Here is a 17,733-nt window from a genome sequence, read left to right as displayed (position 1 = left end):
TCTTTCATTAAAATTGAAGGCAAGGTTTAAAAAAAATATAGGTGTGTGGAGTGTTTACTAACAGGTTGAAACTGGCATGTAAATGTATTGCAGGAAAACAGACGAAAAACTTCAAAGGAAGACAGGCACAACAAGGGAAGAGAGCAGATGATAAGGTAACTATCAGTGAGCTCCAATTACCTCTTAGTATTTTTAATAATCAGGTATGAGAGAACTAAAAAGCTTAATGATATCTGTAAACAGCACATGGATTGTGAGACCCCTACCAGGAGGGATGATGTATCGTTTTCTAATGGAAGAGAGGTGGGTGGTATAACTTTGGTGAGGTTAATCTAGGAACAATTATGAATGCTTAAAGTTGTCAGACATTGGCCTTAATGTGTTGCATAACTTCCATGCAGGTATCTGACAATCCAGGGTCTATGTCATCACAGTCTAAGGAAAAGGAGAAGCAATGTGAGGAGGTAAATGCCACAGAGAATATTCTCACTAGTCATGAGGTTTTGCTCCAAGAAAGAGCTGCCAGTGATAATGAGCTGAAAAGTTCTGTTGAAAGTGAGTGCGATGTGGGCTCAGAAACAAATATTTCCAGGTATTCACATGGAGGTACTATGCTAAAAGAAGATGTTGTATTGAGCAAAGCAACAATTTTTGAAGGGGAAAATGATATATGCAAGAAAGATTCTCTTCCACCTGATGCAGCATCTCTATCCTCACAGAATAAAAATATTCAACATGAAATTGTACCAAAAAATAGGGAGAATATTGATGCAGAAATTCTCAATGAATCTAACAAAACAAATTTGAATGTTGGGAGAAAGGAAGAAAAGCCTAATCTTCTTGATCTGAATTTATTGCCAGTCGAGTTAGAAACAGTGGATCCATGCACTGACTCTCTGTCATCTGCTATGAGCTATACCAATACTGTTGGTAACAATGTGAGTACAACAAATAAAAAATTTTGGGAGTTGGATAATAGTGCAGTGATTATTGAAAATTCAAAGACATGTCATAGTGGTTGGTCTGAGGCAGAAAATGTAAGGCCATGTCATAGCGGTTGGCTTGAGGCAGAGGATTGTGACAACCTTATTGAGGAATGTACAGATTACAATGTAGTTCGCAATATCATTGACAACAGTGGAAGAAAAAACAATCAATTGGCAATCAGAGAGGATCAGAAGGGTCAAGAAATTACAGAGGATAAGAGTGTGAAAGACAATCTCCTTTGTGTTTGGGGCAGGGGTAAGCGGCACAAGTTTGGAAATGAAATGCTTCTCAGTGAAAGGCCAGTTCAGCATGAGAGCCAGGAAAGTGAAGGTACAAAAACTTTAAAGAATTTTTTTCAACTTACCAATGGTTCTGATGGAGTTGATCCTTTACGAGTTGATCCTTTACGATCAAGTTTGACAAATTTACCTTCAAAACCTCACAATACAAAGGAATCTCTTGACTGCTATGGAGACAAATGTGGAATTCAAGGTCAGCCTTTGCAGAGTGTAGAGCAGATTGGAAATGGAGTATACGAGGGCGAACTATCTATCAAACATCTCAGAAGCAATAAGGTGCAAACACATAAAGTTTCCCTTGGAGGAGTGGACAATAAAAATGTTGAATTCATAAATGATTCTATTGACACATTAAAATCCAGTTGCTTGACAGATTCTTCTGTGAAACCTATCAAGGGAAAGGATCTGTTTGATGGATTTAAAGACTCGAGTGGTCTTCTAGAAGAAACCATCAAGGATCCTCTTGACTGCTCTAGAGATGAATATGGAATTCAAGATCAGATGTTGCAGAATGTTGAAGAAATTGGTAAGGATGTATATGGGGATGAGCTACCTGTCAAACACCCTGGAAGCAGTGGGCTGCAAACACCTAGAGTTTCACTTGGAGCAGTGAACAGTAAAATTGGGGAATTCAAAAGTGTTGATATTGATGCATTAAAAGCTAATTGCTTGACAACTTTATCTATGAAGCCTATCAAGAGAAGGGAACCGTTTGATAGTTTTAAAGACCTGAATGGTCCTCCAGAGCAACTGAAGAAGAAGGCGCATATTGATGTGTGTGCATCCAGACATGAACAATTTGACTGTGATGTAGGTCCACTAGAAGTACTGCCTGAAACAGTGGTTATTTCATCTGATGATGAAAGTGACCTTGCTTTTGTAAGGAAGGAACATGACCACAGAAGTAGGGATTTCATGAGGCAACATAGTGATCATGTTTATCTACAGAAAGGTGTACATACAACTGAAGAGAGTTGTAAAAGGAGAACAGAAGATGAAATGTACCATACATCTATGTGTAAAGATAATATTAATGAACCAGCTGCAAAGGAAGATGGATACTACTGTACATGTAGGTCCAATTATCCAAAGAATATATCAGCAATGCAAGATCAGTGCAATGGTCATTCTCTTTCAGAAAAGTACACCCGTTTTTCATTTGGTTCAGATTTTGCTCACACCCCTTCCCATTGGAAAGTTGATCCTCAGAGGTACTGCTCTCATTCAAGTTCTAAATATTATGAACAGTCAAGAGATGGTCATATGAATGAACCAGGCTTAATGGAGGACAAATCATACTGTACATGTTCGTTTAAATGTCAGAAGAATGTATTTGTGACACAACATCAGCACAATCGTCATTCTCTTTCAGGAAAGCAGAACTATTGTTCTTCAGGAGGTCCTTCCCATGGTAAAGGTGATCTTCAAAAATTTTGCTTTCATTCAACTGCTAAAGAATGTGAACTACCAAGCCATGGCCATTTTAGTAAAGATCTGAAAGTTGAAGAGAGAGAGTTTTATTTATCAGAAGTTCTTGTTTTGGATAATCTAGAAAAAGATGTATCCCATTCTGATGTAATAAAGGTCATGTCTACAATGGGTTGTGGTAATGTTCAAGTTTTTATTTTCCCATGTCTAAAATTTGAAAAGTTTACAAGAGGATTTGTGTGGTTTAAAGATCATACAAGTTTGATGAAGGTGTATGCCCTTTTGCAAGGTGACAACCCTTTTATTGTGTCTTCAAATGGAAGGTACGTGATTCAAAATACTGAATATCATGAATGGATTGTGCCTGTATTTCAATAAAACTTAAATAAGAGGTTGTTTGTTTTAAAACGTCTCAAAACAAATTGGAGTGGGAACTGACCTGGACATTGCTTCTATATACACACACACTTCTATTATTTGAAACTCATCAATGTAGAATGTTGGTACCTTTCAGTATCTATTTTCAGTTTTCTTGTGTATATGGCCTTGTCTTGCTTTGGTTGGATTATTTTCTAATACACTTTAAAATTTAATTTGCCTTGGTTGTGAACCATCCCAAACTTTTTTGAACTTCTATTGTTCCAAATCATTGCATTTATCACATCTTGGTACATGCCAATCTTCTTTTAATTGGAAACATCTTCTATTCCTACTAAGGGAGTTGCAGTGCTTTGCTTCATAATAAATTTGCAATTTCCAACTAGCACAAGAAATGGATGCATGAATGATTTGAATGTGTTTTGCAGGCCTTGGGTTGTGATTGACACAGAGTATGGAGTATGTGAAAGCACCTTTGGAGGTTTCACCATAAATTCACAGGTAATGTAAATCTTGTATTGTGTTTTTGTTGTTTAAAATTGGGTTTTGTTTGACTTGATTTGTAAATGAACTGCTGTTAAATTTTCAAAGTCTATTTATGTGATCAGTGCAGGTCTGGAATTTTGAGTCGAAGGTGTCTTATTTGTTGCATTTAATTGTTTAGATAGAATAGGGTACGAGGCAGGTAGCCTCAAAAATTTGAAATAGAGGATCGAAATACTTTGCGGGATTATGTGTAAGTTCAACTAAGAAGCTTATGTTTTGTACCCTTGGACCTTTGATAAGATTTAACATTGACCTTGAAAATTGGGTTGTCTAGTTTTGGTTTTGATATTACTTTCCTTTTCCTTGTGCCTCTTTTACAAATTTTTTTTGCCCTATTTGAGCTTACTCTTATTTTATAGCATCTTTAGGGATACCTTTGTCCTAGTTTGTTATGTTTAAATCAATCGGGACAAGGGGTGTAGAAAATCCATGAAATTCTGTAACTGCTAATATGAACAATCTGAAAACTAGTTTCTTTTCATATAGACAGAATTTCTCTACTTATTTGGCAGCGGAAAAGGAACAGAAATAAATACACAATCACTCAATTCAACAACACAATGTTTCTAGGGAACTCAATCGGGAAAACCCTCTACTTGATTGAGAATATTATTGAAGAAGAATGAGCAATAGATCTCTTACAAACAATCTTTGTTTCACTAGAGAATACAATGGTTCTCCCTGCCTTAGACTAGGCTTGAAACACCTGCTTGATCCCTGATCCTGCCTCCTGTTTTTATGCGCACTAGAGGCCCTATTTTATAGCGCACTTGCAGCCCCTATCAAATAGGAAATCCTCCTATTTCTATGTGCACTTCCTTAAGGAATTGCTTTCTTCTCCAACAATTCACACAAGCTCTCTTGGCACCTTTCTCTCACAAGCTCACACAAACCCATTCTCAATAATGATACAATGAGCGCCTTCGTTCCTCCTTTTAATGCAATTAGAATGGCTAAAGTTAGCAAGTTTCTAATTGAGGAAATTTGCTTTTGTGATTGATTGAGTTACCTGTGTTAAATACTCACACAATTCATTCCATCTAATTGTAGAACTTGAGACTCAAACACTCATCCTTTTCCTCAATTAACTTGCGTTAGAAGACAAATAACTCGGCCTTCCACTTCAATGGATTAGTTAATTGCTTCATAGCTCATCCTAATTTTTAGGAACTCACCTATTCTTTAGGAATTTGACCATGCTAAAGGAGAAACTTGTTATGGCTCCTTGAATTAAGGCACAAATCAAGGAACCCTTCTTTGCTACTATTTTCAACAAGGGGTTCATAGCCACACACATTTGAAGAGGGTGTTATAGCAAAATCTTGCACACTAGCGCAATGCATCGCTAGGTTGAGTAACATCGGGGAGTCACCACTGTCACCTTAGCAACCACTACTCTTATTTTAGTGATGGATGGAATCCAACACTAGGGAGGTTTCCCTAGTAGATCGCAGGATCAGATGGCCCAGTCAAACCATGTCAAAAGCCCCCTAAGGCTTCTACTTCTTTCACCACCAATCAAGAGAGGTTTAAACCAAGGTTGCATGAAGCATGAACCTCATTTTCCAAAAATCTTCATGAGAGAAGTGTCTCGGGAACGCATTTATATTAAAAAAATTCATCTAGAATACCAAATTAGTTGCAGTAATATATGGAGACTTGCAGAATTGTACGTCAAAGAAGATACAAATGGCATGCATAGTACATTAATGATTAATCGTTCGAGCATCAACCATCTAGAATCTAGATTCTATCAATTACAAACAAGCATACAAATTTTTAAGCATATAACATAAAGCAGACCATTAACTTATGGAATGAAATATGTTATCTAGCAACTATCAACATTAACATGACCAAATAGTTATTTTTATGAAATAGGCCATCTACACACCGAATATGAAGGTTGAAAGGTCCAAAACAATAATTTGAGCTATTTGCTAAATACCACTCTAAAGAAGTAGTGCTCACCAATTGTGACAACAGACATGTTGCTAAATGTTGTAGCTGTGGGGTAGCACCACCATGCATGTTCCACCACTCCTTGAGAAGCAATGTTCCAACATCACTTATATCAAGATCCTCATCGTTAGTATCATCCTTCATTCTTTTCCTCTTGTTTAGCTTTTACCTCTAACTTAATTCTCCAGAGACATCAATCGATGCCACTCAATTTTGATCAAATTGCGTAATCCAAGCCTTAAATTATGGTAAGAAAAGCTTTACATGCTTGATCAATGAATTTAGTTTGAGTGAAGGGTACATTTTTGCTAAGGCCATGACAAAGGAATTCAACGATCAACATCACCAACATTGGGGTACATATTGGGTTTGGTGCTCTTGATTAAATTCCAATCACATACCCTCATATGTGATAAAATCCAATGAAATGATGCAATCCCATTGATCGCAAAGTCCGAAAAATGTTAAGTTTGCTAAATTTTGAATGGGTTATAAATTCTACCCACATCTAAGGAATGTTCTCCTTGGCTCTGAGAGCGTCTTCAGGGAGTGCACCCAAAATGTTTAGAGTGCACTTCTGGTTGGAGGGCAGTTCCAGGGTTGGGAGTGAGGGGGGAATGGTTCCTACAACATCGGGTCAAACAATTAGGGTATATAGTGGATTTGAAGGTAATTTCCAAATATGAGCTCAAAAGGTCCTATGGTTGTTCTAAAGACTTAGATCGATCAATATAAGCTCAAGAAAGGTTCTTGGATAAAAAATGATAAAAAGCATATAAAGCCACAATAGAAAGAAAATGTAAAATGCAAAGGGTGGTTGGGACTTATTTAGCATGTGGGCAAAAGCCTAGCATAAGCTCTACCCACATCGTTAGCCATCACCCAGTTACTTAAGCATTCAATGCGTCATCTAAAATAAAGGAAATCTTAAATGTCCCAACTCCAATGAGTGAGAAATTGCTACATCCTTGAGGGGTATTGGAAAAGAAAAAAGAAAGCTTTATCTCCTAAGTGAAGACCCAAAGAAAGATAAATCGTTAGAGCAAATGGCACACCAAAAGGGTGAATAAGTAGGTCGGGGAAACGAGTAACTCATGCCTCCATGATTTCTCCCTCCTTACATCATTACACTCTTGATGTTGGACCTCCATTAGTTGGACTTGTGGCTATGACATCTCCCTTGAAGTCTTTGCTTCTCCATAACCACTTTATCACAAATACCTATGGATTGATGGATCTACCTAGGACATGTCACTCCCCTTGGACGTAGGAAACACCTAATAGTGTTCACCTATTCATCTTTAACATAAGTGAGGTAACTTGTTTACAAGTCTTGAGTTAGTTAGACATTTGAAGGTAAGTTTTGTGTGAAGTATTTTTGTGCCTCTGGCATTAGATATGGTCCATTTTGATGCTTTAATGGTTTTTTGTCCCTAATGATGTTGATTTCTGTTAAGTTTAGGTATGTTATATGCTAGAGCAATTTATTTCAATTTTCATAGTTAGCTCAATAACTTTTTCAGATTAGCAATCACATCAGCATTAAAGTAAACTGCAGATAGAACATAAATATAAATCGCAGAAGACAAGCCAAGACAAGAGGACACAAGATGTGGCACTAGCCAGGGACAAACCCCAATGTGGGGAAACCCTTGATCAATTCTTCTTTTATGTTCTTCAAAGTTCAGCAGAGAAAGTGAGAGAGATAGTACATTTACAATAGAAGTCAACACTTTGACTTATCAAGATTTGAGAATAGATCATCTCCTATAACGACGATACTTGAGATCAGTTGAAGACATTCTGCTTCAACTGATTCTCCAAGGTGACGACTTAATCTAAAATAGTGTTGCAACTTGTACTCATGTTGCACTCGTCACTATGTTGCACCTAGTCACTGAGTTGCTCCCATCTGCTCCCATCATCATGCTGCCCATGCCCATCATGCTGCATCATTCATCATCATGATCTGAGACTGTTCATCCTTATCATTCTCATTATGTTGAGACTGTAACCATCATAAACATTACTGCTTATGATCATTGTGACTGCATATTAGAACATCATTTAATACTCCACGTCACTGCTGTACAAGATGTTTGTACTGCCATACGGATTTCACCGAGATCTATATTTCAGGACTGCTGTGTGAGATAACTTAGTCCCTTCATCCGAGATTTTCATCCAACCGAGATCCTTACCCTTGTCACTTCTTGTAATTCAGATCACTGTTTGCAATAAATACGTTACTGGATTATCTTCATACTGCTATTCAATATACTTAAACAGCTACAGAAGAACCACCGAGATCTGGTGTCAAGACTGCTTCTTTCCATAGACAGCCTTGGATTTTACCACGTTGTCACCTATAGCTACGTGGCATTAACACGGATCCCACGCTGTAGTATAACTGCTTTATAATAGATCAACTACAGGTATATCGTAGATGTGTGGAGGTCGAGGGTATTCATTCACGGTGACTGTGTCCTTATGCCGAGATCATTCAATACACGCTGCCTGATCTATGCTGCCAGATCCCATGCCGCCAGATCAGTGAACATTACAGGATGCCGAGAGTGCCATGACTGCACCACGGTGTAGTCAATACCATACTGCGGATGCGGCTCCCTTATGCGAAGATTCTCCATTGCTGCGTATAATGACAACGTATAGAGTGCTGTGCGTACATAACTGCGTATGCGTATAAGGTGACAACGTATAGTTTCCATAACTGCGTATAAGGTGACATGGTATAGATTGTCCACGCTGTGCGTATAGTCCATTGCCAATGCATTAGGGCATCACGTAGATGTTTTCATTGTTGTGCGTATAGAGTCTCCATGACAGTTTCTAGGGCTTCTGCGTTAAGATCTAGGGCATCATTCGTACATAGGCCAGCGTATCCTCTATGCGTCTCTCTTTCACGGAAAACCCAAAGACGTGGAGAGGAGGAGATCACATGAAGTTAGTGTACCAAATGACTTCAAGTCCTCTTCTATCTATACAAAAATTTTAGAGGTTGAATAGACATGTCGGTTGGGCTTCTGAGCCTACTCAAGTTGCCAGCCGACTTGACAATTTGTTTTATAACATAAATAAATTTATAACTTCATAAATACTGATTGGAATCGGATGATCTTTAGATCCATCCTACACCTCTCGATGAAAGGGATCCAATAAAAATATCAGTTGCCATAAATAAGATGACGCACATGGAGTTTGGCCCTAGTTGCGAATTTTAACACTCCCTCTCAACTAGGGAGAACTCCATCCGCTGATCCATATGTTCGACTGTACTATCTCTGCCATCAGTGCCCTGCATTGAACTGCTCAGCCCTGCTCTGCTGAACTGTGAAGAAGAAGAATTGATCGAGAATGTCTCATACCATTCTCCACTGACTCGAGGTCAGTGTCAGAATGCGTACCACTGGTCTTAGACTAGTCTCAACCGACCCAAAGTCAGCGTCATAGTGGGTACCACGCCTACTATTGGACCCAAACCAGTCCTCTACTGACTCGAAGTCAGTCTCAGAGTATGTACCACTGGTCCCAGACCCCTCAACCGACCCGAAGTCAGTGTCATAGTGGGTACAACTCCTACAACTGGTCCCAGACCAGTCCTCTACTGACTCGAAGTCAGTCTTAGAGTATGTACCACTGGTCCCAGACCAGTCTCAACTGACCCGAAGTCAACGTCATAGTGGGTACAACTCCTACAATTGGTCCCAGACTAGTATCATTGAACCCAAATCAATGAAGGTCATCCTAGCATAGGGAGTACGGTAGATACAACGATGCATCCATCGATACTACTATGGTCCCTATCCTCATTTCCCTGCTCATTGATCAGATGAGAGGTACTTCCCATGAGTCTCAGACTGCATGGGTAGGATGCCTTGACAAGAGAACTAATCATCCTGTCCACAGGAGAGTGAATCATCCTTTCTAGAGGATGCCACGAAGAACTAATCATCCTGGCCCACAGGAGAGCGAATCATCCTGTTCCACAATCGCCATGGAGAACACATCATCCAGGCCTCACAGGAGAACTAATCATCCTGGTACACAATCGTCATGGAGAACACATCATCCAAACCTCATAGGAGAACTAATCATCCTGCTACATAGTCGTCATGGAGAACACATCATCTAGACCTCATAGGAGAACTAATCATCCTGCTACACAGTCGTCATGGAGAACACATCATCTAGACCTCACAGGAGAACTAATTATCCTCTACATAGTTGCCACGGGGTGTCACAGGGAAAGTTTTGATTCTTTTACACTGTACACGTACACCACCAGGGGATGGTGAGTCACCCTGTGGTCATATGTCACTGCAGGAAGTACCTCGCGCCCCCGCGAAGCTCCCATAGCTCAGTTATCATACTTGACCCTTGTTAGAGGGTCTCTGAACGACACCAAGTCGTTCTCGGAAAGTCGGGAATTTGACCTTTCCTAGGGGCTTTGTCAAAAATGTCGGCGATCTGTTCATCTGTATATGTTGGAGCTTTATAGCTCCCTACTGCACCATATCTCGAATATAGTGGTACTTGATATCGATATGCTTGGAGCGATCATGAAATACGAGATTCTCTGATAAACGAATCCCACTCTGGTTATCACACAGGATCATAGTGGTATCCAAACAGCTCACTGAAGAGCTTTCATAACCAGACTGCCTCACAGGTGGCCATGATAGCATCAATATACTCTGCCCCGGCGGTGCTCAAAGCCACCGACTTCTGCTTCCTGCTCATCCAGGATATCGAAGCAGATCCCAAGGAGAAGTAGCACTTAGAAGTGCTCTAGTGATCCTCCACACTGCCTGCCCACTCAGCATTCGAATAAAAATGTGGTTTCATATTTCGAGTAGTGTATCTCAATCCATGAGAGATTGTGCCCTGAAGATATCTCAGAAGATTCTAGGCACCAATCCAGTGAAGCTCAACCAAATATGAGCTCACCATGCTAACTGCAAAACATATGTCCGGACAGAGGTTAACCAACAACATCAACGCGAATGAGTTTATGAAACTCAGAAGCATTTCCCAAATTTGGTCCGACGTCACTACCATATAACTTCTGAAAGTTAAGATCCTCGAGGTAGTCACAGGCTTGCAGTTTATCTTTTCACATTCGGAATCCAACTCCCTCTGTTTTCTACAAATGAGAGGGTCTACACCTGTCAGACATAGGTGCCGGTATGAGAGGTCTATCATCCACAACCTTCGGGTAATGGTTTGGATCGGTTTCACTCCTAGTGAATCTCAGCTTCATCCGACAGCTATCAATCCTCTCATACTATGCCCGGGGTGTTTTGCTTCAAGCCATAGAGGGCTTTCTTCCACCTGCATACGTGAGATTCCTGATCATCAATCTCAAACTCCTCGGGTTGTTCCAAGCCTGTGGACCTACTTTTCTTCGATGAGTGCCACCTCCTAACCTTAGACTTCCATTGCTGAAATGGACACCAGTTCTTCTTGCGATCAGGTACATAAAGAGATTCTGTAAATGAACTGAGTTACCCCTATTCAGTTGAGGGATAACATTTCCAACATCCTTTTCGAGATAGGTGGCATCGGCTCCAAGTATAATTCCGCGATTGTTTCCGTCTCTACCAAATTAGAGAGTTTACCCCTGTCCGATGAAGTGCCTTGAAGCACTAAATCAATAAGCCAGATTCCCAAAGAATCTGAAGGAGAGGGCCAATATAAGATAACGCTTCTTTATCTTATCAGAAACAACATTTGATTCTTCATACCTGGGGTTCCTTTCTTTCTCTGAAGAGTCGGCCGTGTCCTTGATGACCTGCATCTCTGCCATTCGGACACTCCTTTGCATAATGGCCGATCTTATTGTAACCAAGGCATCCGCCTTTCCTTCCACCCTTAGATCCGAACTTCCCAATGAAGTGATGTTTAGGTAGGCCATCAGAAACTTCCGCTGCGCCATTCCGATAATATTCTCTGCTTCAACTTGACCCTTAGTGAATTAGAAGAGGGATGAAGAACCCATTGATCCTTTTGTCTTGTCCCAACTGCCTTCGGTGATTGCTCTTTCACTCTTGCTTGGGCATTGTCTTCACCTCAGCTCTGATACCATGTTAAATTTAGGTATGTTCTATGCTAGAGAAATTTATTTCAATTTTCATAGTTAGCTCAATATCTTTTTCAGATTAGCAATCACATTAGCATTAATGTAAACTGCAGATAGAACATAAATATAAATCACAGAAGACAAGCCAAGACAAGAGGACACAAGATGTGGCGCTAGCCAGGGACAAACCCCATTGTGGGGAGACCCTTGATCAATTCTTCTTTTATGTTCTTCAAAGTTCAGTAGAGAAAGTGAGAGAGATAGTACATTTACAATAGAAGTCAACACTTTGACTAATCAAGATCTGAGCATAGATCATCTCCTATAATGATGATACTTGAGATCAGTTGAAGACATTCTGCTTCAACTAATTCTCCAAGGTGACGGCTTCATCTAACATAGTGTTGCAGCTTGTACTCATGTTGCACCCGTCACTGTGCTGCACCTAGTCACTGAGCTGCTCCCATCTGCTCCCATCATCATGCTGCCCATGCCCATCATGCTGCATCATTCATCATCATGATTTGAGACTGTTCATCCTTATCATTCTCATTATGTTGAGACTGTAACCATCATAAACATTACTGCTTATGATCATTGTGACTGCATATTAGAACATCATTTAATACTCCACGTCACTGCTATACAAGATGTTTGTACTGCGATACGGATTTCACCGAGATCTATATTTTAGGACTGCTGTGTGAGATAACTCAGTCCCTTCATCTGAGATTTTCATCCAACCGAGATCCTTACCCTTGTCACTTCTTGTAATTCAGATCACTGTTTGCGATAGATACGTTACTGGATTATCTTCATACTGCTATTCCATATACTTAAACAGCTACAGAAGAACCACCGAGATTTGGTGTCAAGACTTCTTCTTTCCATAGACAGCCTTGGATTTTACCACGCTGTCACTTACAACTACGTGGCATTAACATGGAACCCACACTGTAGTATAATTGCTTTATAATAGATCAGCTACAGGTATATCGTAGATGTGTGGAGGTCGAGGGTATTCCTTCATGGTGACTGCGTCCTTATGCCGAGATCATTCAATACACACTGCCTGATCTATGTTGCCAGATCCCACGCTGCCAGATCAACGAATGTTACAGGATGCCGAGAGTGCCATGACTGCACCACGGTGCAGTCAATACCTTATTGCGGATGTGGCTCCCTTATGCGAAGATTCTCCATTGCTGCGTATAATGACAACATATAGATTGACAGCGTATAGAGTGCTGTGCGTACGTAATTGCGTATGCATATAAGGTGACCGCGTATAGTTTCCATAACTGCGTATAAGGTGACAACGTATAGACTGTCCATGTTGTGCGTATAATCCATTGCCAACGGATTAGGGCATCACGTAGATGTTTTCATTGCTGTGCGTATAGAGTCTCCATGACATTTTTTAGGGCTTCTGCGTTCAGATCTAGGGAATCATTCGTACATACGCCAGCGTATCCTCTATGCGTCTCTCCTTCACCAAAAACCCGAAGACGTGGAGAAGAGGAGATCACATGAAGTTAGTGTACCAAATGACTTCAAGTCCTCTTCTATTTATACAAAAAACGTAGAGGTTGAATAGACATGTCGGTTGGGCTTCTGAGCCTACTCAAGTTGCTGGCCGACTTGACAATTTGTTTTATAACATAAATAAATTTATAACTACATAAATACTTATCAGAATTGGATGATCTTTAGATCAATCCTACACCTTTCGCTGAGAGGGATCCAATACAAATATTAGCTGCCATAAATAAGATGACCCACATGGAGTTTGGCCCTAGTTGCGAATTTTAACACTCCCTCTCATCTAGCGAGAACTCCATCCGCTGATCCATATGTCCGACTGCGCTATCTCTGCCATCAGTGCCCTGCACTGCTTTGCTCTGCTAAACCATGAAGAAGAAGAATTGATCGAGAATGTCTCGTACCATTCTCCGCTGACCCAAAGTCAGTCTCAGAGTGTGTACCACTGGTCCTAGACCAGTCCTACTCAAACTCAGCGTCATAGTGGGTACCACTCCTACCACTGGTCCCAAACCAATCCTCTGTTGACTTGAAGTCAGTCGCAGAGTATGTACCACTGGTCCCAGACCAGTCCTCAACCGACCCGAAGTCAGTGTCATAGTGGGTACAACTCCTACAACTGGTCCTAGACCAGTCCTCTACTGACTCGAAGTCAGTCTCAAAGTCTGTATCACTGGTCCCAAACCACTCTCAGTCGACCCAAAGTCAACGTCATAGTGGGTACAACTCCTAACACTGGTCCCAGACCAATATCGTTGATCCCAGAACAATGAAGGTCATCCTAGCATAGGGAGTACGGTAGATATAACGATGCGTCCATCGGTACTACTATGGTCCCTATCCTCATTTCCCTGCTTATTGATCAGATGAGATGTACTTCCCATGAGTCCCAGACTGCATGGGTAGGATGCCTTGACAGGAGAACTAATCATCCTGTCCACAGGAGAGTGAATCATCCTGTCCAATGGATGCCACGGAGAACTAATCATCCTGGCCCACAGGAGAGCGAATCATCTTTTTCCATAATCGCCATGGAGAACACATGATCCAGGCTTCACAAGAGAACTAATCATTCTGGTACACAATCGTCATGGAGAACACATCATCCAGACCTCATAGGAGAACTAATCATCCTGCTACATAGTTGTCATGGAGAACACATCATCCTGCTACATAGTTGTCATGGAGAACACATCATCCAGACCTCACAAGAGAACTAATTATCCTGCTACATAGTCGCCACGGGGCGTCACAGGGAAAGTTTTGATTCTTTTACCCTGTACACGTACACCACCAGGGGATGGTGAGTCACCTTGTGGTCATATGTCACTCCAAGAAGTACCCTGCGCCCCTCGAATCTCCCAGAGCTCAGTACATCATACTTGACCCTTGTTAGAGGGTCTTTGAACGACACCAAGTCGTTCTCGGAAAGTTAGGAATTTGACCTTTCCTAGGGGCTTTGTCAAAAATTTCGGCGACCTGTTCATCTGTACCGATCTGTTGGAGCCTTATAGCTCCCTGCTGCACCATATCTCGAATATATTGGTACTTGATATCGATATGCTTGGAGCAATCATGAAATACAGGATTCTCTGATAAACGAATCCCACTCTGGTTATCGCACAGGATCATAGTGGTATCCAAACAACTCATTGAAGAACTTTCGTAACCAGAGTGCCTCACAGGTGGCCATGCTAGCAGCAATATACTCTGCCTCGGCGATGCTCAAAGCCACCGACTTCTGCTTCCTGCTCATCCAGCATATCGAAGTAGATCCCAAGGAGAACCAACACTTAGAAGTGCTCTAGTGATCCTCCACACTGCCTGCACACTCAGCGTTTGAATAATTATGTGGTTTCATATTTCGGGTAGTGAATCTAAATCCATGAGAGATTGTGCCCCGAAGATATCTCAGAAGATTCTAGGCACCAATCCAGTGAAGCTCAACCAAATATGAGCTCGCCATGTTAACTGCAAAACATATGTCCGGACGGAGGTTCACCAAGAACATCAACGCGAATGAGTTTATGAAACTCAGAGGCATTTCCTAAATTTGGTCCGACGTCACTACCATATAACTTTTGAAAGTAAAGATCCTCGAGGTAGTCACAGGCTTGCAGTTTATCTTTTCACATTCGGAATCCAATTCCCTCTGTTTTCTACAAATGAGAGGGTCTGCACCTGTCAGACATAGGTGCCGGTATGAGAGGTCTATCATCCACAACCTTCGGGTAATGGTTTGAATCGATTTCACTCCTAGTGAATCTCAGCTTCATCCGACAACTATCAATCCTCTCATACTATGCCCGAGGTGTTTTGCTTCAAGCCATAGAGGGCTTTCTTCCACTTGCATACGTGAGATTCCTGATCATCAATTTTAAACTCCTCGGGTTGTTCCAAGCATGTGGACTTGCTTTTCTTCGATGAGTGCCACCTCGTAACCTTAGACTTCCATTGCTGAAATGGACACCAGGTTCTTCTTGCGATCAGGTACATAAAGAGATTCTGTAAATGAATTGAGTTTACCCCTATTCAGTTGAGGGATAACATTCCCAACATCCTTTCTGAGATAGGTGTCATCGGCTCTAAGTATAATCCCACGATTGTTTCCATCTCTACCAAATTAGAGAGTGTACCCCTGTCTGGGGTGTTTTGCTTCAAGCCATAGAGGGCTTTCTTCCACCTGCATACGTGACATTCCTGATCATCAATTTTAAATTCCTCGGGTTGTTCCAAGCATGTGGAATTGCTTTTCTTCGATAAGTGCCCCCTCGTAACCTTAGACTTCCATTGCTGAAATGGACACCAGGTACTTCTTGCGATCAGGTACATAAAGAGATTCTGTAAATGAATTGAGTTTACCCCTATTCAGTTGAGGGATAACATTCCCAACATCCTTTCCGAGATAGGTGCCATCAGCTCTGAGTATAATCCCACGATTGTTTCCATCTCTACCAAATTAGAGTGTACCCCTGTCCGATGAAGTGCCTTGAAGCACTACAATCAATAAGTCAGATTCCCAAAGAATCTGAAGGAGAGGGCCAATATAAGATAACGCTTCTTTATCTTATTAGAAACAACATTTGATTCTTCATACCTAGGGCTCCTTTCTTTTTCTGAAGAGTCGGCCGTGTCCTTGATGACTTGCATCTCTACCATTTGGACACTCCTTCGCATAATGGCCGGACTTATTGTAACCAAGGCATCCGCCTTTCCTTCCACCCTTAGATTCGAACTTCCCAATGAAGTGATCTTTAGGTAGGCCATCAGAAACTTCTACTGCGCCATTCTAATAATATTCTCTGCTTCAACTTCACCCTTAGTGAATTAGAAGAGGGATGAGGAACCCATTGATCCTTTTGTCCTGTCCCAATTGTCTTCGGTGATTGCTCTTTCACTCTTGCTTGGGCATTGTCTTCACCTCAGCTCTGATACCATGTTAAGTTTAGGTATGTTCTATGCTAGAGCAATTTATTTCAATTTTCATAGTTAGCTCAATATCTTTTTCAGATTAGCAATCACATCAACGTTAAAGTAAACTGCAGATAGAACATAAATATAAATCGCAGAAGTCAAGCTAAGAAAAGAGGACACAAGATGTGGTGCTAGCCAGGGACAAACCCCAATGTGGGGAACCCTTGATCAATTCTTCTTTTATGTTCTTCAAAGTTCAGTAGAGAAAGTGAGAGAGATAGTACATTTACAATAGAAGTCAACACTTTGACTTATCAAGATCTGAACATAGATCATCTCCTATAACGATGATACTTGAGATCAGTTGAAGACATTATGCTTCAACTGATTCTCCAATGTGATGGCTTCATCTAACATAGTGTTGCAGCGTGTACTCATGTTGCACCCGTCACTGTGCTGCATCTAGTCACTAAGTTGCTCTCATCTGCTCCCATCATCATGCTGCCCATGCTCATCATGCTGCATCATTCATCATCATGATTTGAGATTGTTCATCCTTATCATTCTCGTTATGTTGAGACTGTAACCATCATAAACATTACTGCTTATGATCATTGTGACTGCATATTAGAACATCATTTAATACTCCACGTCGTTGCTGTGCAAGATGTTTGTACTGCCATAAGGATTTCACCAAGATCTATATTTCAGGACTGCTGTATGAGATAACTCAGTCCCTTCATCCGAGATTTTCATCCAACCGAGATCCTTACCCTTGTCACTTCTTGTAATTCAGATCGTTGTTTGCAATAGATATGTTACTGGATTATCTTCACACTGCTATTCAATATACTTAAACAACTATAGAAGAACCACCGAGATCTGGTGTCAAGACTGCTTTTTTCCATAGACAACATTGGATTTTACCACGCTGTCACCTACTGCTACGTGACATTAACACGGATCCCACGCTGTAGTATAATTGCTTTATAATAGATCAGCTACAAGTATATCGTAGGTGTGTGGAGGTCGAGGGTATTCATTCATGGTGACTGCATCCTTATGCCAAGATCATTC

At 40.9% G+C, this 17,733-nt stretch overlaps 1 protein-coding gene across 13 annotated transcripts in view; it reads left to right on the top strand.

The window, feature by feature from the left end:
- Positions 1-17,733, top strand: part of LOC149140439 (uncharacterized) — a 123,473-nt gene that overhangs the window by 56,395 nt on the left and 49,345 nt on the right. For 7 of the 13 annotated variants that reach the window (XM_089447084.1, XM_089447085.1, XM_089447092.1 and 4 more), the window contains 5 exons: positions 94-155; positions 244-303; positions 402-2,497; positions 2,659-2,697; positions 3,521-3,593. In XM_089447084.1, coding sequence (XP_089303210.1) covers positions 94-155; positions 244-303; positions 402-2,497; positions 2,659-2,697; positions 3,521-3,593 — 2,330 coding nt within the window. Of the gene's footprint in view, positions 1-93; positions 156-243; positions 304-401; positions 2,704-3,520; positions 3,594-17,733 lie in introns of all 13 variants that reach the window. The other 6 variants (XR_016264150.1, XR_016264151.1, XR_016264147.1 and 3 more) reach the window with 4 other exon arrangements.

The sequence above is a fragment of the Pinus tabuliformis genome, chromosome X, assembly GCF_031772625.1.
Source record: "Pinus tabuliformis cultivar Carrire ecotype Pingquan chromosome X, CPIR1, whole genome shotgun sequence".
NCBI lineage: Eukaryota > Viridiplantae > Streptophyta > Pinopsida > Pinales > Pinaceae > Pinus > Pinus tabuliformis.
The sequence above is the reverse complement of the archived record's forward strand: the minus strand, read 5'-3'. Positions and strand labels throughout refer to the sequence as shown.